This window comes from Garra rufa, chromosome 1, assembly GCF_049309525.1.
Source record: "Garra rufa chromosome 1, GarRuf1.0, whole genome shotgun sequence".
NCBI lineage: Eukaryota > Metazoa > Chordata > Actinopteri > Cypriniformes > Cyprinidae > Garra > Garra rufa.
The window spans coordinates 23,544,563-23,567,848 of NC_133361.1; the positions used below are offsets into that span (position 1 = coordinate 23,544,563).

At 37.7% G+C, this 23,286-nt stretch overlaps 3 protein-coding genes and 1 pseudogene across 3 annotated transcripts; 2 read left to right on the forward strand and 2 right to left on the reverse strand.

Moving 5' to 3' along the window:
• The window catches only part of LOC141332508 (Fc receptor-like protein 5), a 37,632-nt pseudogene extending 26,797 nt beyond the window's left edge, over positions 1 to 10,835 (reverse strand).
• Positions 1,856 to 10,056, reverse strand: LOC141342272 (Fc receptor-like protein 5). Its single transcript, XM_073846693.1, has 6 exons — positions 9,896 to 10,056; positions 7,174 to 7,343; positions 6,809 to 7,090; positions 4,953 to 5,216; positions 4,739 to 4,870; positions 1,856 to 1,890 (listed from the first exon to the last, which is right to left on the reverse strand). The coding sequence occupies exons 1-6, from the start codon at positions 10,054 to 10,056 to the stop codon at positions 1,856 to 1,858; spliced, it is 1,044 nt and encodes a 347-aa protein (XP_073702794.1).
• A 3,355-nt stretch (positions 10,836 to 14,190) lies between the features above and the next one.
• On the forward strand, positions 14,191 to 18,013 carry LOC141332556 (GTPase IMAP family member 7). Its single transcript, XM_073837669.1, has 2 exons — positions 14,191 to 14,323; positions 15,357 to 18,013. Exons 1-2 carry the CDS (start codon positions 14,308 to 14,310, stop codon positions 16,379 to 16,381), a joined length of 1,041 nt encoding a protein of 346 aa, XP_073693770.1. The 5' UTR covers positions 14,191 to 14,307; the 3' UTR covers positions 16,382 to 18,013.
• A 2,015-nt stretch (positions 18,014 to 20,028) lies between these two features.
• Positions 20,029 to 23,254, forward strand: LOC141332573 (GTPase IMAP family member 7). The gene is made up of 3 exons (XM_073837670.1): positions 20,029 to 20,156; positions 21,631 to 21,735; positions 21,820 to 23,254. The coding sequence occupies exons 2-3, from the start codon at positions 21,678 to 21,680 to the stop codon at positions 22,794 to 22,796; spliced, it is 1,035 nt and encodes a 344-aa protein (XP_073693771.1). The 5' UTR covers positions 20,029 to 20,156; positions 21,631 to 21,677; the 3' UTR covers positions 22,797 to 23,254.
• Positions 23,255 to 23,286: the final 32 nt, after the last annotated feature.

Sequence of the window (23,286 nt, forward strand, 5' to 3'; positions counted from 1 at the left end):
TGTGTTTTATCAAGGGCAGGGTCAATGCAGCTAGCTATCAGGAGATTTTGGAGCACTTCATGCTTCCATCTGCTGAAAAGCTTTATGGAGATGAAGATTTCATTTTTCAGCACGACCTGGCACCTGCTCACAGTGCCAAAACCACTGGTAAATGGTTTACTGACCATGGTATTACTGTGCTCAACTCTCCTGACCTGAACCCCATAGAGAATCTGTGGGATATTGTGAAGAGAAAGTTGAGAGACGCAAGACCCAACACTCTGGATGAGCTTAAGGCCGCTATCGAAGCATCCTGGGCCTCCATAACACCTCAGCAGTGCCACAGGCTGATTGCCTCCATGCCACGCCGCATTGAAGCAGTCATTTCTGCAAAAGGATTCCCGACCAAGTACTGAGTGCATAACTGAACATAATTATTTGAAGGTTGACTTTTTTTGTATTAAAAACACTTTTCTTTCATTGGTCAGATGAAATATGCTAATTTTTTGAGATAGGAATTTTGGGTTTTCATGAGCTGTATGCCAAAATCATCAATATTAAAACAATAAAAGGCTTGAACTACTTCAGTTGTGCAGTAATGAATCTAAAATATATGAAAGTCTAATGTTTATCAGTACATTAGAGAAAATAATGAACTTTATCACAATATGCTAATTTTTTTAAAAGGACCTGTATATGCACTTTGTGAATGACCACTGTATTCAGTACTTAATAACAACTTCAATTCAGATGTTGCCACATAAAGAAAATTAACTTACCTGATGAAACAGTTACAGTGTACCAGCTGAATGTCCAGCCTGTAGAGGAGCTATTAACCTCACAGATCAGAGTCACTGAATCTCCTTCACTCAACCACTTCTGTGGAGAAACACTTAAAACTGCACTAGGAACTGAAATTGAGAAATCACTCATTAAAAACATGCTAAACTTTTTGTTTGTTTATGAATAAATATTCAGACTCACCTGATACAGTCAGTGTACTTGCATCACTGATGTGTGATCTGCATGATCCTCCTCTCTCTACTCCATAACAGGAGTATTTACCTGCGTCAAACTCAGTAACAGAGCAGAATGTGTATTCCTGTATATTACTGAAAGCATCAGCTGAACTTCCTTTATACCAGCTGTACTGCCAGCTAGTGACTCCTTCACTGTCATCAATGTCACATCTGAGAATGACTGTCTCGCCTCTGAATACATGTTGATCAGGTTTAATGGTCACTTTGGCTTTTGGTCTTTCTGTACAATGGCAACAATTTACATTTGCATGATTGTAGATCACACATGCTTAATTAGACTGAAGTGTTGCTCTCTATAGCTCTTATAGTCACAATCATTGGTGCATTAAGTCAGGAAAAATACTTGCCGTGTATCGTCACTGTTACTGGTTCACTGTACGGTGTGTAATGTCCTTTTCTTTGTGCTCTGCACCTGTACTCTCCTCCATCAGAGACTCTCACAGAATCAATTGTTTTATTTGCAGCTTCAGTAGATTCAGTGTATGAATCTTTTATCCAGAGAAACTCCCATCCTTCCCATGACTGATCCACCTCACATCTCAGAGTAACTGAGTCTCCAGTGAACAACAGACTCTGTGGCCTCACAGTCAGGTTTGGTTTAGGAAAATCTGTCAATATAAGGTCATTAGTATAGCATGAGTAAGCTTTTGAGCAGAAGATATCATCGTTCCTCACAGTCACACAGCCTGTTACTAGTGTTAAAAGCTTTTGAAGCATTTGCGAATATCTCCGAGCTCATGTTATGTAACTTGTTCTAAATGGTGTATTTTCAATCAAAGCACCATATTCTCATCTGGCTTGTAACAGTGTTGAATTAATAAATCAATAGAAAACATTCACTCACCTTCAGAGTGGATGTTTGAAATCAGCACTAAAAACACAGACCACACATTTAGGTGTTACAATTACAATTGTGTAGACATAAAGCTATAGTCTTCTTCCTCTGCTTGTGAATCACCATCATTTTACTCTCAAATGTTTCTCAGTTTCCCAACACAAACACACAGATTTTTATTTATTCCAAGGTTTGTAATATTATCTAATTTTTCTAGATCTGCTCAATGAGTGTAGATGATAATCCAGTATGCATTAAAAGCTTGATCTGTCTGGAGGAACAGAATTGGAACCAATAGTTTTTTGTCTGAAAACAGTGACAGTTACAAAGGTGAACTCAAAATAATATTTTTTATGGGTACTCCATGCATATATACAAACATTAAAGCATCTGTTAATAGATTTCATCACCATAGAGTGAACCTAAATTTGAAGGGAACTTGAAGAAACAGTCTGATCACAAGCAGAGGAATAACACACTCTTACTAAATGCATAAATATCGAATGCATCATGGTGTAACGGTACATAGGAGATGCGGGGATAAACTTAAGTCTTTAATAGAGCAAAAAAAGGAAACAAAACTCGGGAGCAGGCAAACACACATACAACATAGACCAGAACAAGGGAAACTGAACAGGAAGGAACTAATATACATTTCCAAGGGCAGGTGAATGGAATCAAACTAAACGAGAACAGGAAAATAACCATATAAGGACACTCAGAAACAGAAACTCAGGAAAACACAGGGAAAACAGTCCAAACACATGACACATGAACAGTAAACTGAGCAAAACAAATCAACAGAACTGACTCAACAAATACCATTAAATAGTAAAACTGAACGACTGAACAAACACACTGATCTAAACAAATGGTGTATTTCTCTTTCACGAACAGCACTAACTGCACACTTCCTCTTTTAAACTCATCTTTCACTCATACATCATGAACTGGATTTGAAACTCTGAGAGCAGCAAGAAAAAGCATAAATCAATGAACAATAAAATTACTTGATCATTTCATAATATAAACTAAAATGCATCCAGAGAAAAAGATACTCACAAAGCACAAGAGCAAACTGACTGAGCTTCATACTGACTGAATGATGACAGACGGTTAAAGACACAGACTTCCTGAAACCCACAGTCCGATCCTCAGAAACATCATGCCAGATTAAAGACATACAACTGTTCCCTTATGTCATGTGTTATGGAAACTGAACTGAAATGAAAATCTCTGATTTGACATTATGAGAATAAATAATATTTTGGTGTGTTTAATTGCAAAATGAAAATATTTCCATGACTTCTTAATATGTTATGGTGGTACTTTATGGATTAAGCACATTATTGGAGAAGCAGAAACTAGTAAACTGCTGCTCCTCTCACACTGTTTCATGGTACAATCTTAAAAATAAAGGTGCTTCATGATGCCATAGAAGAACCTTTTTTGTCTAAATGGTTCCATAAAGAATCTTTAACATCTCAAGAACCTTTCTGTCTCACGAAAGGTTCTTTGTGGCAAAAAAGCTTTTTTAGATTATAAAAATAATAAATTATAATAAAATAATAAAGGAAAAACTTGGACAAAATAGGGCTTAAGACAAAGGATGGGAGTTATGGCATTTAATTATTCATTTAATGGTTCACTTTCTTAATTGCTTAACACAAAACATTCTATAACTTTTCAATTCTATATAGGCTATATTTAATCTATTTATCTAAAATCTGTTAACACTTTTATATTAACACAGTTTCTACAGTTATAACAGATCTTAAGTATGAGATGGAAGTTCTTAGCTCATTTTCTTTGAAATTTCACAGCATTCAAGAGTCACTAGTTCCGGAATCGTTCCTTACTGGTTGCTGTATGTTTCACAATCTAACAGCACTGTCAGTAAAAACTGTAGCAATTTTTGTAGATGGTCACTATTATTAGACTTAGAAATATAGGCTACATCATACATGAGTCAATATGTTACTGAAACACTGTGGGTAAATGAAGAAATACTGCAGAAAGGAAAAAATATGCTGCTTAGCCTACTAAGAATGATTAATTGGTGGTGCCATGATGAAATACAATCTAGAACCACAGGATGTGTGAAAAGCTTCACATGCGAATTCACTGGCAGTGAATACAAAAATACATGTTCAGGAACCGATTCAAATTTAAGAGTATTATTTCTACCTGTATACAAACTGTAATAATTAATGTAGATTAGATGCTGCGAAAACCTAAATATTTAGAGATTTGGTGTATTAAGTAGTCGTGGTTCTTTGGCTTTCACTGTGAGACTGCAAGATTTTTAACAAAGCACCAGCTCCAGAATTGTTTTCTTAATTGAAAAATAAATACAAATAAATAAATAAATAATAACAACAGAGCATTCTAGCATCACAAGACAAAACGACTTACACTAAAATAAGAAATGTACATGTTTGCAAATTATAATGTGTATTCCTGTGGTTATAATGTCAAGCATGCAAACATCTCAGCCTTAAATTGTAAAGGTATAAACTTAAATATTAAACAGTATGATAAATCAATAATGATAAGCTACTGAAATATGCTGATAAATAGAAGTAATACAAGATAAGTTAATGAGCTTTTGAATAGGATATTGAAAAAAACATCCTGGAATCTCTCAGAGTCACCGCAGATTAACATAAGATTGGAGATTCTTCCTCCTCAAAAGATGTATAGCTGTTAAATACAGAGAAACAGTCTTGTCATCATTTATTTTTTCTCTTTGCATTTATAGCTTTTATGAACTTCTGTGATCTTTTAAACATGCTAAAGTAATAATTCTATAATTCTATAATAATTCTAAAGTATGTCTATCCATGACGGAATATGTGTATTTGATATGCAAGACTTCTAATACATCTATCAGATGTTTTACCTCTCATTCTGCAGCATTTGAAAATCAGAATGACTGTCGCTAGCAGATATGGACAAACTGCCAGTACAGAACTGAGTGTGTGGAGGAGAGAGATCTGAGATTCTGAATGAGACACTGAAAAACAAACACAAATTAACTTTATCAAGCACTATATCTGAACAAGAGCATATGAAGATACAACTCAACTCACATATACAGCAGGACTCATTTGAGACTCCTCTGACTGAGATCCAGCTCTTGGGTGACTCTCCTCTCTCTGGGTGTTTGCAGTAGTAGAAACCCTCATGTGAATTTGAGACATTAGAGATGATCATCTCTGTAGTTTGATTCTGGATGAGTGATCCATTTTTATAGAAATCAGCTGTGAGGATTAATGGGCTTGTATTTTTATATAAACAGCGTAGAGTCAGAGTGTCTCCTTCAGTCACAGGATGAACAGGACTCTCCAGAATCACATCAGCTACAGAAACAGAGAAAGCATGAGCTATATATATATATAATTAAAGTGTATTTATAGCATATTGCTGTGTGGTAGGGCTGAACAACACGGTCTCACTCAAAAGTCGTCACATATTGACGTTTGGTCAGGACCCCTTGGTGTCGCATTTTGACGCTTTTAATTACCCCTTTAGCGTAGTTATTTTACGTGAAGGGTCCTCCACTGTTTTCAGTTGTTTGTCTTACTAGTTTGCATGCATTTGTAAAAATGTAAACAATTTTATATAAATTTATACTTTGACTGTGTCACAAGGAGGGTCAGAGACGTGCAGATCCATTTGCAGCATTTTATTCAAACAAACAAACACAAAGGGGCAAGCAGAAATCGTGGTCAAAAACAGGCAGAAAGGTCGGGGCTGGCAGCGAGAATCAAAACACGGGGAGTAGTCCAGGAATCAAACACAGGGAAAACAAACACGGAAAGAAACGCTCGGAAATAAAGACCAGATGGAACAATAAGACTTCGCCAGGTGGCTGTGTGTGTGAGAGGCTTAAATGCAGTCAGTGTGATGAGGTGCAGCTGTGAGCGGTAATCAGTGCAGTGAGAAAGAGCTGCAGGTGAATGCAGTGATTGGTGCAGTGGCTTGTGGGGGCTGAAGTCCATGAAGTGTAGTGCAAGAGTTAGTGATGACAGGACGACTCAAATCGTGACAGACTGGAGCACCTAAACCCACCCCTACCCTAAACCTACCCACTTCTGAACAATACAAAGCACAGGCAAATATAAGTACAATCACATGTATTTATTGCAAAAACTGACCATAAACAAGCAGTAAAAAAGCATCACAAACAAGTCGTGTTGCATTCCAAGTCTTCTGAAGCCATACGATATCTTTATGCGAAGAAGAAAGTAAAACATAAGGTTTTAATCGCTAAAAATTATCCCACTTCATTAACGTGCTCACATTCTTATTCAAAAAGATACGCCCGAGCATTAGCATGACGTAATCGGTCACGAGACACACAAGAGCCAATAGAATTTCACAACCAAGGCTGACGTAATGCTTCTGCTGTCTGGCGGCATTTTTTGAATTTGCGCACGGACTGCGGCAAACAGGATGAGCTTTACAGCGGACGGAGACAGTGATCGCGTCTGTTCCTCTCACAAATCAATCGTTTTGCCTCGGAAGACTTGGATTATTCATATTTTTTCAATAAATTGTAACTGTAGTTGTATCTGCCTGTTTTATCTGTGTTTTATTGACAAATGGTTAGGTTTAGGGGCAGGGGTTGGGTTACGTGCTCGTAAATGTGTAAATAGTGTAATATAAATAAAACTGTTGTGACTGTTTGCATTGAAAAACCCAATACTATTACTATACAATATTATTACCCAATATATCATTTAATCATGACGATAAAATTCACAGTGCCTTTCGCGTCAGCTTATTGACGCCAAGGGTTTCTTATTTAAAGCAGTGGAGGACCCTGCACATCCAAAAATGACGCTGAAGGGGTACCCTGTGCGTCAAAATGCAACGCCAAAGGGTCCTGACCAAACGTCAATATGTGACGACTTGGGGTGAGACCGTGTTGGGCTGAACACAGACTCACAGTGTACAGTGATATTAACAGATTGACTGGTCTCTCCAGATTCAGACTGACACCAGTACACTCCAGTGTCTGATATGCTGGTGGAGTTGATTGTACATGTAGATCCTGTTTGTGATCCCCACACTGATGAACAGCCTTCCAGCAGCCTCCAGCTGTCTGTGTATCTTCTCACTGTCCATCTATCAGAGTTATTCTGGTCCTCACAGCGCACAGAGAGAGAGACAGAAGTGAAGTGTTGAGCTCTGCTGGGACTAATGATCAGAGAGACTGGAGGAGAAAAACCTGAGAAGACAATTATAGTTACAATTTGAGCATTCTCTACTTATTTAATATTAACCAATTGTTTTAGTTCAATTTGAACTCACCAGTGACCCTTACTAATTGCGTGTTGCTGTACCACGTGTAAATGGTTGGTTTTCCTTTCTCTGCTCTGCACACATAAACTCCTGTGTGTTTTAGAGCAGCAGAACTGACAGTGTAGTTTCCTCCAGTTCCTTTGCTTCTGTCTGGGAGCAGATGATAATATCTGTTGTCTGTAAAAAGTGGGAAAGTGCAGTTAAACATTTCTAAATACCTCCTAATCCCAATCTATGCATAGAAGATTGCAAGAAAACCAACAAATCCCCACATTATTTGCTGTATTTGCATTTAGTGTTATTTTATTATTTAGCCGTTTTGAAAGGATTTTGTTCGGCCTCTGTGGCAGTGACTAGGGCACATAGGTTGGCCTCCATGGCAATCAAGCAGCTTTTTGGTAGCAGACAGATGGACAGGAAATCCTTGCTCTAGGATGAACTCAAAAAGACAGGTAACTTAGTAACAACCTCCTTTGTCACAGACAGATGAACAGAAAATTCAGGAACAAGCTCCGTGGTCCTATCAGGATGGCCAGGGAACTTATGAATGACCCCCATGGTTGCATTGAAGAAACCTGGTGTACAGAAGACACTAGGACAGAAAATTTAATCGGCTATCATGGCTGCGACACAGAAGACGAGAACAGGAAATTCCATCTGTCATTATAACTGTGGACAGAAGGCTAGTGACGGTTATCCTGACAGTAGAAGTAGGGAGAAAAGGACTAGCCTTCATGACCTTTAAATGGGAACTTGGAGAACATTCTGGAGTAAACTCTGGACTAAATTTCAGGGCTTAAGAAATCACTATACCGAGCTTAGGGGCTCGGTCCATCACAGGACTCTTCAGGGACTGGAGCCATCATTTGATTCTGGCCAGGGGCTGGAGCCATCACTCGACTCTGGTCAGGGGCTGGAGACATCACTGGAGTCTGGCCAGGGGCTAGAGCCATCACTGGACTCTGGTCAGTGGGCTGGAACCAATGTGTGTGTTGCCCAGACACACACAAATGCTAGTGCCACAATGGACTGGGGCTGGAGCGGACACTGTACTGAGCTCTGAAACTGGACTGGATTCAAGACTGGGGCCATCTTTGTACCGTGCTCAGAAAATGTAGCCAGCGTGGTCAAGAGCTGGAACTTTAGTCTGTAGTCAGAGGCTGACGCCATCACTACACTATGGTCAGGGGCTACAGCCATCACTAGACTGTGGTCTGGAGCAGACTTTTGGTCCGGGTGGAAATCTTGTACAGATTTAGGGACTGGGATTAAATTTAGAGATACTTTAAAGGCACTAAATGGCTCTGATCCTGATTCAGGGGTAAGAGTGGGCTCCCATGTAGACTTAGAAATTGCTTGATACTGATCTTTGGGACTGGACTGGACTCCTTAATGAATTCTGGAGAAGGAGCAAATTTGTGACTGAACTGTAGAATAGGATTGAATGTAAGGGCTAGAGCAGGCTCTTGACTGAGGTAGGGGAAATGAGCAGATTTTGGGGCTGGAGCTGACACTGGAGCAGACTCAGGAGCTGGAGCCGACACTAGAACAGATTCAAGGGTTAGAATGGAGTCCTGGGCAGACTCATGGACCAGAACAAACTCTGGAGCGGATTCTGAAATGGTTTGGACTGTAAAGGACTCTTGAGTGCGTTCAAGGGCTGGAACAGAGATTGTAGTCAGGGGTTGAAGCCAAAGAGGACCGTTTATTTTTCCTTAGCCTCCTCCTTTGGGCTGAGGTCAAATGGGCATTGAGGCTCCAACTTGCTGACATCTGGAAGGCCGATTCAACATAAAGATAAGCAGATAATTCAAGGGCTACCTTAAAGACTATGACAACAGGAGCTTGATTAATCTCAGTAGCCGCTATGAAGGGTTTTTGTTCTAGGGCACATAGGAGACCAGACAAGGGAGAATTGGAGAGTAACAGCTTTTATAGGATCATCTGTGAAAAGTGTGGTAATGGCTGACTGTGTGCAGGTGGTAAGCAGTAGTTCCAAGTGGACTGGATTGGTGACAGAGGATAGTGATTGGACTGGTGACTGGGGGTTGTGACAGTATTCCCCCTCCCAGAAGGTGTGACCTCGCACCAAAATAGGCCCAAATACAGAGCAGAAGGAGGAAGAAACCTGATAATCTGAGCCAGATTAAACCCAGCAGAGCAGGAATCCAAAGCATCACTAGACTGTGGTCTGGAGCAGACTTTTGATGTGGGTGGAAATCTCATATGGACTCAGAGACTGGTATTAAATTTAGAGATACTTCAAAGGCACTAAAAGACTCCGATGCTGATTCAGAGGTTAAAATGGAACTTTGGTTTAGAATGGTTTAGAAATTGTGGACTCTATAACAGAATAAACTCATGGATCAGAACAAACTCTGGAGTGGATTATGAATTGCTTTGGACTGCAGCGGACCCTTGAGTGGGTTCAGTGGCAGGAACAGAGGTTGTACTTGGTTGAAGCCAAAGAGGACTGTTTCTTTTTCCTCAGCCTCCTCCTTTGGGCTGAGGTCAAATGGGCATTGAAGCTCTTGCTGTCACTGGATTGAGTGGATTCTGGAGCAGACTCAAGAGTGAATTCATTGGACTGGTGTGAGAAGTAATGATGGTATTTTGTGAAGTTCCAAGATCAGGTTCAGGTTGATTTAGTCATAATAAATAATATTTCTGACCTGGATAAAATGTGTTAATTCAGATGTTACCACATGAGGCACATTATCACATACCTGATGAAACAGTTACAGTGTACCAGCTGAATGTCCAGCCTATAGAGGAGCCATTAACCTCACAGATCAGAGTCACGGCATCTCCTTCAGTCAACCACCTCTGTGGAGAAACCCTTAAAACTGCCTGGGGTATATCTAAAATAGAGAAATGACTCACTAATAACATGTTAAACTTTTTTATGATGAGATGATCAAATATACATGATACTGTCAGTGTAACTGCATCACTGATGTTTGATGTTCATGTTGCTCCTCTGTTTTGCACCCAAATTATAATGTGTATTTCTTTAGCAAGCATTTAGCTAAACTTAACCAACTTTTACACAAACCTTGTTACAGCAGCAGTTAACAGTTAGTGTAGAATCCCTCATGTGAGATAAAATATATGAATCAAATTGACTCACCTTCAGTGTGTCCAGAGTGGATGCTTGAAATCAGCACTAAAACACAAAATAAAAAATGGTATATTATCTATATTAACTTTCCTCAAATGTTTAAGAATTTTGATCTGTCCAGGTCTAGAGGTTTTAGTAAGTTTCAGTTTAAGGAACCTAAACCTTAACCATATATGGTATTAAGACATTTTGTTGGGACTGTATGTGTTTGATATTTTGCTCATCAAAACAGATCAACAAATCAAGAACTGTTTAGGGAACATCAAGCCAACAGTCTGATCACAAACAGAGGAATAAAGAAAGACACTTATACTGTGTATGCACTTATAAAAGTGAAATATTAAGTGAATGTATAATGAATGAATCTTTTTTTCTCTACTGTATATTATTGACTAGAACTAGATTTGAACATCTGAGAGCAGAATAAAAGCAAAAAACAAATGAACACTTTAATCACTAAATCATTTTTATAAAGTAATAGCAATTAAGTTGAATATATTCAGAGAAAATTATACTCACAGAACACAAGAGGAAGTTGACTGTACTCCATACTGACCGAATGATGACAGGCGGTTAAAGACACAGACTGTGTTAAAGCCTCAAAACTTCCTCTAAGTAGTTTGACAATTCTGACATGTATATGTATGTATTTGAATTTTGGCTTGTAATAGAGGCACAGTGGGTATTTTAATGTCATGGAAATAAAGAAGCAGAAACTGGTAATCAACCGCTGCCCCACATTGGTTAATACCACAACCAACACAGAAAAAAACAAACCACAACTATGAGCTCATCTCTCCATTTTTATTCTATTAGGCCTCGAACACTGATATAATTATACCTGGTTACTATTCATACAGTTTACTATTCATATACCAAGACAAGGTAACAAATGTAACAATTCTGATTATTGCAGTTATTTCTTCATCTGCTTTATTGACAACATGTTTTAGCTTGTCTTGTTTAGTTTTTTTCTGTAAATTTTTCTGTAAATTTTTTCTGTAGTTTGACTCTGGATGAGTGATACATCTTTATAGAAATCAGCTCTGAGGTTTGGTGGGGTTGAATGTGTATATATAGTGTAGAATCAGAGTATCTCCTTCAGTCACAGGATGAAAAGGACTCTCCAGAATTACACCAGCAGAGGGAAACATGCACTGATTGTGAGTGGTTGTATTGGTAATACATTATAAAATAAATTTCTGTACTTCCAAAATTATAACCATGCAGCCATCAGCTACAATTTGACTCAAACATATTAATTAAATCATCTAAGTCAACAACATGTATGTTAGACCCTATAGCGGGGTGCAACATCAGTCCTAGAAAGCCACAGTCCTGCAGAGTTTCACTCCACCCCTAATCAAATCCACTTGAACAAGCTTATTATCTAAGAGTTACTAGACAGCTACAGGCAGGTGGGTTTTAATCAAGGTTCCAGAAGTCATAGATCCACGACTGAATATTATTAATTCGGTATTGTCATTAGGATATGTCCCAAATTAAACTCCTGTGTGATTTAGAGCAGCAGAACTGACAGTGTAGTTTCCCCCAGCTCCTCTGCTTCTGTATGAGTGCAGGTAATAAGGATTACTGCTGTATGTATAAAGCAAGAATGTGCGATTGTCACTCTAAAAATGTGAAAATAATGTTCTACTTTTACTGTATGAACACAGTTAATTGATTGTAAAACACACATGCTTATTCAAGTGATATTGGTGTTGCACAAGAACAGCAGTTTATGGTAAAATCAGGCGTTGGATAAAATTAGTATTGTTGCTGAGCAGTAGGTGTCGCTGTCACTAAACCAATAAGTACTATTAAGGTTCTCGTCATCTTGTTTTTAGCGGTACAAAACAGCTCGTTTTACTGCATGATAATGCATATTGGTGTGTCTTACCATATTACTTAAAGGAACACTCCACTTTTTTGGAAATAGGCTCATTGTCCAACTCCCCCGAGTTAATAAGTTGATTTTTACCGTTTTGAAATCCATTCAGCCGTTCTCCTGTTCTGGCGATATCACTTTTAGCATAGCTTAGCATAGATCATTGAATCCTATTAGACCAATGAATTCAAAAATGACTAACGAGTTTCCATATTTGTTGTAATTAAAACTTGACTCTTCTGTAGTTATATCGTGTACTAAGACCGGCGGAAATGCAAAGCTGCGAGTTTCTAGGCTGATAAGATTAGGAACTACACTTCCATTCCGGCGTAATAGTCAAGGAAGTTTGCTGCCGTAATATGGCCGAAGCAGGCGCGGAGTATTATCAGAAATGAGTTCCCAGCTAGTTTAGCATTTGCACATGTGCTGCGTGGTATTACTGCTCCTGCTTCGGCCTTATTATGGCAGCAAATTTCCTTGACTATTACGCCGGAATGGGAGTGTAGTTCTTATCAGCCTAGAAAATTGAAGCTTTGCATTTCCGCTGGTCTTAGTATACGATATAACTACAGAAGAGTCAAGTTTTAAATAGGACAAATATCGAAATTCGTTGGTCATTTTTGAATGTGATGCTATTGGTCTAATAGGATTCAATGATCTATGCTAAGCTATGCTAAAAGTGATATCGCCAGAACAGGAGAACGGCTGAATGGATTTCAAAACGGTAAAACTCAACTTATTAACTCGGGGGGAGTTGGAGAATGAGCCTATTTCCAAAAAAAGTGGAGTGTTCCTTTAAATGTATTATATTAATTATGAACACACTGGTTTGTAGTGGAAACAGTTTTACTTTTTTTTAGATTTTATAGATCTCAACAGCAGCCTACAGAACCGACCGCCGTTCCCAAACACTGTAATCCAAAAATCTTGAAATTAAAAAGAGCAATAAAGACGCATCATATTTACGGATCAAAATAAATAAACTAAACTAAAATAGCGTAGATACCCACAGGGTGGCGTGCTTTCACCACCATCTAGTAGACTATTATTGAACTGCAACACTGTGATCAGAAACAGTTTTTTCTTTCTTCGTATTTTGAAGAATGTTTTGGTGACTCTCGACCGAAAAACACTGAGGCGTTTCTTTAAAATGTCTGTGTTCCACTTAAAGAAAGTCATTCAGATTTGAAACGGCATGAGAGTAAGTGATGAGAAAACTTTAATTTTGAGGTGAAAAATGAATTGTTTTTAAAGGATTTTGTCCAACTGGGCTTCTGTGGAGTTTATGTTGGGCTGTAGATTAAATCTGTTTTGATAATGGTGACTTTCTTTTAAATATGATCATATTGGGCTATTATCTGACACAGGGGTTTGTAGGCTATTTCTTCATCTTTTATTATATGGCTCACCACCAATGTGTATTGATCAAAATATCAACTGAACATCACTGGCTGTGGCTAAGAGACAATTGACTACTATGCAGAGTATTATGCAACTGTTATAAAACACATAAAAAAGGATCCATCTAACTACATTAACCATGAAGCTTAAATAGCTGAAAAAGTGATAAAAAGGTTGAGGGTTTACAGACAGTAATAAATAATAAAAATCTGTCAATAAAATTGGGCCTATAGCCTATTGTTTGTGTTTATGTTTATTAACAGATACTGTGTGTTTTTTGACACTGGTCCTATTTAAAAAAAAAAATCATTGCTCAAAAAGGAAAAAATGTGTGCTTACTTTTTGAGGATTGTGACACAGGACAGGTAATGTTCAGGTAAGAACATTAATAATCTTCTTTTATAACAACACAAAACAAAAACATTACTATTCTGTTCTGTTCTGTTGTTTGAATATGATGATGCTGTTACCAATCTAAAAAATATGTAAAAAAAAAACAAAAAAAACTGATGCAGCCAAAATCAAAGTCATGTGTTTGTTGTGCTCTGGCAAGTGCATGTATAAATTCAATCCCCCATGTCTCCAGGGCATATTCCATCCAGTACGAGAGCTTGTCCATTATCAACAGGCATGAGGGTTGAGATGAGAAAACTAATGTAACTTTTATTTTTAATACTGAGAAAGAAGCTCTTCCCGTTAAGAACAACAATAAAACAAAGCAGCCTTTGAAAACATGCCTAAAAGAGCAGGTAAGTTTTATTAACATTTAAAGTTAATATATAATAATATATTTTAAACATGCTAAATTGCAACTTAATCATTACAAATATGTGATTACAAATATATTTAAATACATAGGAATTACATGAATGTATTTTTGTTAGTTTATGCCTGTGCTTGTTAGTTTGTTTTTTAATTATTTCAAAATTAACAAAGTATTTATGAAATAACATATAAAGCTGTATTAAGTCCTGTTTAGGTGGGTCAAAATGCATTTAATATACATTAAAACTATTGTTTTTTGTTGTTGTTGTTGTTGTTGTTGTTGTTGTTGTTGTTTTCATTTAATTGTAAATAACATGCAATAATATTTTTAGTTAATTAATTTTTACTTTTTAATTATTTTCTTTATTGGACTTATATGTTTTGTATGTATGGACAGATGTATATGTGTGCATGTATATATCTTTTATTGTTTGGTGTAGTTTTATTAAATATGTTTTAAATATTTGTTTTTATATTTCTCAGGTATTTTGGTATTTATGTTTGTTTGTTTTTTCTTTGGAATTATCTTTAAGTGTAATGTCTGCAATAATTCAATCTCAGTATTGCTAGGCAGAAAAGTCAATACATTTTAAACTTAAACTTCAAACTTAATTGTACATAAAAGTCTAATCAAATAAAATAAATTATTGTTTTTATTGTTGTTGTTATTTTAAAACATTGAACATGTGTTGGCTTTATCAGGTAACATCACTGTATAATTCAGATGTAGGCTACTTAATAATTTTAAAGGGATAGTTCACCAAAAAATACAAAATTATACCATTATTTACTCATTACTTACCCTCATATGTTTCAATCTTAAATTTAATCTGTGCCAGGCTTCAGAAGACCTGGAATATAATGCACAAGTCATATAGGCTACTTTTAGGGTATTTTACATCCTTTGTGGAGCTTAAAAAACATGGCGTTTTTGTATTTCAAAACATAAAAAAATATCATTTTAGACAATTTTGGGTCAGCTATTCCTTTTATATCTATGTGTTTCATTCCCAAAAGGTTTTGGTGATGTGGAACTAAGGATATTGGTTATCGGAAGCAGTGGTCCATCTCAGTTCCTTCTCACCAACTTCATTTTGGGAAGGGAGGTCTTCTCCGAGGAAGTCTTCAGCATTGCAACCAGCCAGAAGAATGTAGGAGAGTTAGTAGGAAGACGGGTCGCGGTAGTCAACGGACCAAACTTGTACGACAAAAACCTGTCCAAGTCCAAAATGAGGAAAGAGCTGAGAAGATCGATGTGCTTGTCGTCTCCTGGCCCTCACGCTATACTCATCGTATTCGACCTGGAGCAGATCTCCCCCAATGATATGAAGACCCCCAAGCTGGTTAAGGATAAGTTTGGAGAAAACATTTTGAATTACACAATGATCCTCTTGGTTTACGACGGGCGTCTGAGAGGCAGAGCGCTTAATGATAAGGTCATGAGAACCGACTGGCATCTGAGGGAGCTTGTAGAGCAGTGCAACTGCCGCTTTCACGTCTTCAGTAAGAACTGGAGGAACCGCAGCGGGAGTCGGGAGCTCCTGCATAAGATTGAGCGGATGCTGCAGACTTTAGGCGGACACCATTACATTAACAGATTTTACAAGAGAGCAGAGGAGAGTGTTAGAAACGAAGAGAGAAAGCTACGCAAAAAGAGACAGTCTCAGACCAAGAGGATGTGCCGGGATCTGGAGGAGAAGTTTCGGGGGGATGAACTGCGCTGGCAGATGGACGACTTTAATGCGAGAGTCGGGGCAGAAATCAGGGCCGAGGCTGAGCTGCAGAATAATTGGCTCAGGACTTCACTGGCTGTGGGTATGGGACTGGGGTTTGTGGCTGGAGCCACCATGGGAATGATCATAGGCTCTGTGGAAGGGCCAGCAGGAATGGCAGTGGGAGGGGCTGTGGGAGGTTTTGTAGGCGGGGCTTCTGGTGCTGCTGCACAGCTGGCCATTGAACACTTGGATGACAGAGTTGGATCACGTCCAGCCAATTTTAATACAGCTTTTATTAACCGCTTCTTTCGGGCACCTCCAGTCTGAATGCAGAGTAGACCAGGGTTGCCGGGTCTGTGTAACAAAGCCTGGCCAGTTGGTATTCAAAACTAGCCCAATCATGTTCTGAGGAAATGGCTATCAAAATCACTTTCCAGGGAGATCAAAACTTCCTTTCAGGGATTTCCACCTGAGATTGGCTTACTTTTGGGAGATGAGACAGTCTGTAGTAACTTTCAACTTGGATCATGTGTGCCTTCATAATCAATAATATTACAGCCTTGACATGACTACATTTCAGTGAGAGTTGTGCGACACTCAATCACTGTTTACGGATACCATGGGAATAAATGGTAATCCTACTTATCACAAACATTTTCTCTGTGTAAACTCTAAAAATAGTTCAATCCAAGCACACTGTTTAATGTAAAACATGTTGAAGATTGGCCGATTAGCCGATTGGCTGTTGATTCAATTAACGATAAGCTATTTCCTCAAAAAAGCAGTTTATTCAGCATAGTTAAGCCTCTCCTCCACTGACATCCATTAAAAAAAAAAAAAAAAAAAACGGCATCTGGTCTCCTTCTCTGCACTGCAGCGTTAGCTTTAGCCGTTATGAATTTTTGCTTATGAAAGGTTGCACGCTTTCCTTCTAGTGGCTTTGCTTCCACCTCTGTCGAATATCACAGCAGGCCTATTCACAAAACAGGCCTGATTTTCAAATAGAATTTTACTTTAATTAAAAGTATGTAATGTTGTGATTTACCTTGCTGAAGGTTGGTTTGACTTATGACTAATAACCCTGATAGCACACGTGCATCTCTGAGACATCTATTTGACGTATGCATTTACATCTGCAAGATGTAATTTGCTAATCTGCAATACGTCTATTGGACTTTTCGTATCAGATGTCAAATAGATGTCTATTAGATGTCTTTAAGAAGAATGTATGTGAAACTGACATCTAACAGACGTCTGCCAGAAGTTTGTACAGAGCAGATGCTTCCCAGATTAAGAGATCATTAACAGACATCTTGCAGATGTACGTGTGCTATCTGGGAACAAAATGTAAATCTTTAAAAAAAAAAAAAAAAAAAATTCCCTATTGAGATGCCATTGAGTGCACTGATTCTCCTGTATTGTGACATTAATGCAAAAACAAGTGTCTCCAGATCTGCGGTTTTCTCACGAAATTAAGCTAATTTTACACTGTTGCTGCAGGTTTTTAGTCCATGAGTTGAAGCTAACACCCCGAACACGATTTTTATAGCAACTTCCCCAAGAATGCAATTGGGATAGTTTTGAGTACCAATTGGGCTGGTTTTGTTATGCAGACCTGGCAACTCTGACAAAAACGAATGCACAAATTAATTGTTCACAAAGACCTATAATATGCATTTAGAAAATAAATAGTGTGAATTTTCATTTATTGTAAATGTGTTGTAAAAAAAAAAGAATTCCATAAAACTGAAAAAACTTCTTGTGTACAAAATAGTATTTCAACACACCCCTGGACACAGTAATATTTATGATAGTATTTAACTACTTTCGAGGTCATGTAACTTGTGTTACGTCAGGTGTGATTTATGGGGTCCAAAAGTCTCAGACCACAAGAGACCATTTAGATTTTTTTGTGATTTAATACATTTGATGATGTTATCAAGAACCTTTCTGTTTTTAATAAAGATCTTTCTTGCATGTATAGCTGCCATGCTTCAGTGTTTTACAGTAGCAGTATCACAAAACTCACAAAGAAATACATTAGAGGGCTTACATTTTTACCATTTACATATATGAATATAATATTTACCCCCCCCCCCCCCCCCAAAAAAGAGAGAATTTAAATCACACATTAAAAAGCAGATATCTTGCAAAACAAATGACGTAATTGTTTTCATTATTACTAATAACCAACTATGAATATCAAACCAGAATTCAGAAGTAACCTCACATTAAAAGGATATAGGTGCTCAAGTGTTTCAGAAAAAGAATACACTGCATACTAGTTTGGTGATCATCTGGTAAGTTCCCTTGTTACATAGGCTATTATAATAAAACAACATGCATATTCTTTTTACAATGTACACTTTATACTAGATAACCGTGGTATGCTGTGTAATTGTTCGGTTTGATGGAAATTATGTAATTGAAATTTGTAAATGTTAAAAACTGACATGCAAACATGCAAAAAATGCTGTATGCTGTTTGTATTTGCAGATTTTTTTAATTTTTCTTAATTAATTAATTTATTTATTTATTTATTTTGATGTGTCATTGCTACACTGACAGCCTCAAACACTACTGAAATTATTTATCTAAAACTGTATTAACAAAAAAATTTATGTTTCACCCAAAATACTGTAAGTGACGCTACACTGACTTTATAAACAGCAAACGTCAGTAGGCTATTGACAAACACTTGAAGGTCTACAGTAGGCTACTTTCATTTTCACGCATTCTGTGCGCCACGACTTTTCTCCAGACAATTTGTGTCCCTCTTTCATCAACAGATAGGCCTATACTTTATTGGAAACCACAGGATATAGGTATGACACATCTATAATGTATTGTTTGATGTTTAGTACGTAGAAGAAATTCGGCTATTTGAGAAAGCGTCCGTCATGCAAAATCGAAAGTTATTCACTCAGCAGAACTGTTACAATTCGAAACAGGCTATTTGGATTAGTAAATAATTGTTACGGATATTTTGTTTGGTTATTAATTAACGCATGTTGCACATTTTAAATCACGTCTTGACAGATATGTTGTGTTGTTTTCGTGAATACAGTCGCTTAGCAACTAACAGTGAACGCTGAATGTATTATCACTGAAGCCATTATTACAGGAAGTGACACGGATTTTTAAATATAAAAATAAATCTTTTGAAAAGTGCTTTTGACTCGAAAATATAATGTTCCAGACAACCCTTTGCATGTTTTTCCGACCTTCTACCCGTGAAAGTGCGATCTAGTACGAGTTCACGGGTGGGAAGTCACGGGTTTGACTACCGCTCCAGTGCACTTTCAGAAGGTTATAAGGTTGGGAAAACACGAGTAACGAGTTGCCTGGAACTCGGCATAAAAACGAAAGCAGTTGAGAAAGACAGGTGGTCCAACCAATCAAAAGTCAGAAAACAATGTCAGAAAGAAGGTGGGACTCTGCTTTAGGAAGTGAATTTTGCTGTTGCTAGAGCGTTTCGCTGGTTGCCAGATACCTGCAACCGTACTTTTGGAAAATGTAGCTGTTAAAAAACTATAACCTTATGCTATTTGCAGGTTCTAGCAAACAAATTGTAATCATTTGTTATTAACTCAGCTGATTTAACCATCTTATTTTCCACTAAACATATAGACCACTGTTCACACAGTTTCTCATATATCAGATGATATTAAAGAGTGATTTATTTGTATTGTATTTAATTTCTGATTAATTATTACTCAATTTGTGTAAAGCAGGTGTTACACCAGTACTATGAAATACTACATGATAAAATTTAATATATGCTGCTTTATTTTAGAGGGATGCTGCTGGGTTGGCGTGACAAGTTCATGACATTCAGAGGTAAGTTTCAGTGAGTCAATCATTGATTACACTGCAAACCTTTTATTTTATGTTTATAAAATTACTATATTTAGGTCATACTAATGCCGCGTTCCAGACAACCCGTAACCCGTGTTTTTCCATCCTTCTACCAGTGAAAGTGCACTGGAACGGCAGTCAAACCCATGACTTCCCACTCGTGAACTCGTACTAGATCGATGTACTCCCAGTTCCGAGTTCTGACGTAACATAGCCTGTGAAACAACAATGTCAGCCCTCATGGGTAAGGTCTTTATGCAAGTAGTAGACGGTGGAAAAATATAGCTTAGGACAATATAACGTTGCAATCAAATTAATAATATAAAAATTGTAATAATTCATAAATGTGCCCAGGCAGTTTGGCGTGACTTGCCTGGAACGCTACAAAGTCGTGAGTCGTAGTTTGAAGTGGTGACTTACCAGTTAAAAAACCTGGAACGCAGCATAATAGTCATGCTTTGGAATGGTTTATATGTTGCCTTTATGTCTTGTATGGTACAGTAAGCATAAAACTAAGGGATAGTTCACCTATAAAAGAAAATTATGTCATCTTTTACTCACCCTTGTGTCAGCCCAAACATGTATGACTTTATTCCGCAAAACGTAAAAGAAGATACTATTGTACTTTTTATTTATATTTTAAATTAGTTTTCTTTGTTCTTTTTCTATTTTCTGTTTTAATTGTAAAGTTTTAGTAACTGTGTTACTTTTTTGTTATTTTTACTAGATTATTAGAAATCAGTTTAAACTAACTTAAAGGAGAACTCCGGTGTGATATTGACCTAAAGTGTATTGAATCATGATACTGAGTGTGAACGTACCTTGCATATCTCATCTCGGTTTGTGTCCAGCTGTCCGAAATCTGGGGTCAGTTAGCCGATGCTCACAACAGGCTGTCAATGAAAGTCAACAGGGCATCGGAATAGCCATGTAAATAAATCACTGTTTTACGCCATTTACGAGGCACAAAGTAGCTCCACACTTCATTGGTAGACTTCCAAGGGCCCTGACATTTAAAACGAGACATTGAGAACTCAGAAAAAGCACCGGTAGTTTATTTACAAGTAGATTTATACAGACATGTTCCACCAGGAACAGACCGGTCGCCGCCATCTTAAATGTAGTCACGATAAGTCGAGTGTCGAGCACGAAGGAAACTACAACCTGATACGTTGATAACCTGATAAATTCCTTGGTGCTCGACACTCGACTTATCGTGACCGGATTTTCTTTCCCAGGTACTGTCTGTATAAATCTTCTTGTAAATAAACTACCGGTGCTTTTTCTGAGTTCTCAATGCCTCGTTTTAAATGTCAGGGCCCTTGGAAGTCTACCAATGAAGTGTGGAGCTACTTTGTGCCTCGTAAATGGCGTAAAACAGTGATTTATTTACATGGCTATTCCGATGCCCTGTTGACTTTCATTGACAGCCTGTTGTGAGCATCGGCTAACTGACCCCAGATTTCGGACAGCTGGACACAAACCGAGATGAGATATGCAAGGTACGTTCACACTCGGTATCATGATTCAATAAACTTTAGGTCAATATCACACCGGAGTTCTCCTTTAAAATGAGAAATGCTGGCAACTAGCTGAAACAAAATGTATTTTTTAATATTTTATTTCATTTAAAGTTAATTTATTTCAAGTATTTATCTACATGTAGATGATATTTGTATGATATGTGTTATTTGTATATATGTATTTTTCTTTAATAGGATAGCATGTTCTGAATTCTTCAACCCCTGTGAGTGTTATTCTAAAGATGGCATCAGTCAAAGGGAAAACACGGAGAAGATTGAGCTTAGACAGTCCACCTAACTGTAAGTTGATGAACAAATAAGAACATTTCAGGAATTATGGTTAATATAATTAACAATGAAAGACATTCTAACTTCATCTCACAGTGAGCGTCGAAACACAACTAAGGATGCTGGTTTTTGGCAGTTCAAGTCGTGATCAGATCTCACTGACGCATTCTGTGTTGGAGCGAGACGTCTTTTCCGGAGACGAAGTCAATATTTCAGCTACCAAGAAAAGTTCAGGATTTTTGCAGGAGAGAAACATAACCCTAGTCAACACACCAAATCTTCAGGATAATGACTTGCCAGAGAGTATACTTCATAAGGAGCTCAGAAAGGCGATTTGTTTCTCATGTCCAGGTCCACATGCTGTGGTGTTCGTTGTAGACCCATTTAACTTGACCTCTGCCACTATGGACACACTAAAGACCATGATACACTACTTTGGGGAAGGTGTCTTGAAGCACACATTGATTGTTTTATACCATGAGAGAGACATGAAAACTTTGTCCATAGAGGACGAGGTAAAAAAGAATAAGAGCTTTAGAGAGCTTGCTGAGAAATGTAGCCAGAACTACCTCTTCTTCAATGAAGAAGCAAACCGGACAGAGGGTAGCCAGACACAAGCATTGCTCACCAAGGTGGATGAGATGGTCTTGGAGCATGGAATGTTTTCAAACATGGAATTTAAGGAGGCTGAAAAAAGAATTCAGATAGAGGAGCGATTCTTCAGAAAATCAAAGGAGAAGGAAACCAGGGGTGTGTTAAAGGCGCTGGAGAACCAACATTCAGGAGAAGCGCTTGTCAGTGAGATCCTAAAGTATGAAGAAAAGATACAGCTGGAGTGTAGAGAGAAAGCAGAGCTGGTTGTTGCAGACAAGCTTGGCTTCACGGGTAGAGTTGTCGATTATGCTGTTGCAGTGGGCAAAGGAGCATTTGTAGGTGCACTTCTGGGATTTACAGTAGGATATGAAGGTATGGCAGTGGGAGCTGCTATTGGTGCTGGCCTTGGTGCTGTGCTTGGAGGTGCAGCTAATGAAGCATGGAACTACATTTACAAATCCTTCACAGATGGCCACTAAAGGGCTATTTAGTGCATATAGTGTTGGCTGCTTGGGTCTCCCATAGGGGTGTGAGTTATTAAAAGATAATGAAAATTCAGCAATATTTAGCTTTGTTTGTTTTTGTGCTGGATAAACATGTCATGGGTAAATTAACATGACACTGAAACCATCAGTAGATGGCAGTATATCCATTAACAAGTGATTCACTGAATCATTCATTCAAACGATTTGCTCAAAATGACTGATTCATTTAGAATTTTTATGAATGTATTATTGATTTACCAACTGAAATTATTTGATGATGCTTTTTTCAATTATATAATGTGAGAAGTGAACATCTAGTCACTTTAAAATAATGACATTTAACCGCACAAAAAATAAGACAATGAATGGAAAGAAGACATTAAATGAAGAAGTTAAAAGATAATCATTTACCTTACAAATCCTTACAAATCAGAATAAGCAAAACTTTGGAGATGATTGTTGTAACAGACAGGGAAAGATGGAG

Coding starts and splice junctions, on each gene's coding strand:
- LOC141342272 (XM_073846693.1), bottom strand. CDS start 10,056: ATGTTATTAGTGAGTCATTTCTCTATTTTAGATATACCCCAGGCAGTT. Junction 5,217..6,808: donor TGTTAATATCACTGTACACT/GTGAGTCTGTGT, acceptor CTGTTTCTGTAG/CTGATGTGATTCTGGAGAGT. Junction 1,891..4,738: donor AGGTAAAACATCTGATAGAT/GTATTAGAAGTC, acceptor CTGTGTTTTTAG/TGCTGATTTCAAACATCCAC.
- LOC141332573 (XM_073837670.1), top strand. CDS start 21,678: ATGGCATCAGTCAAAGGGAAAACACGGAGAAGATTGAGCTTAGACAGT. Junction 21,736..21,819: donor CTTAGACAGTCCACCTAACT/GTAAGTTGATGA, acceptor TTCATCTCACAG/TGAGCGTCGAAACACAACTA.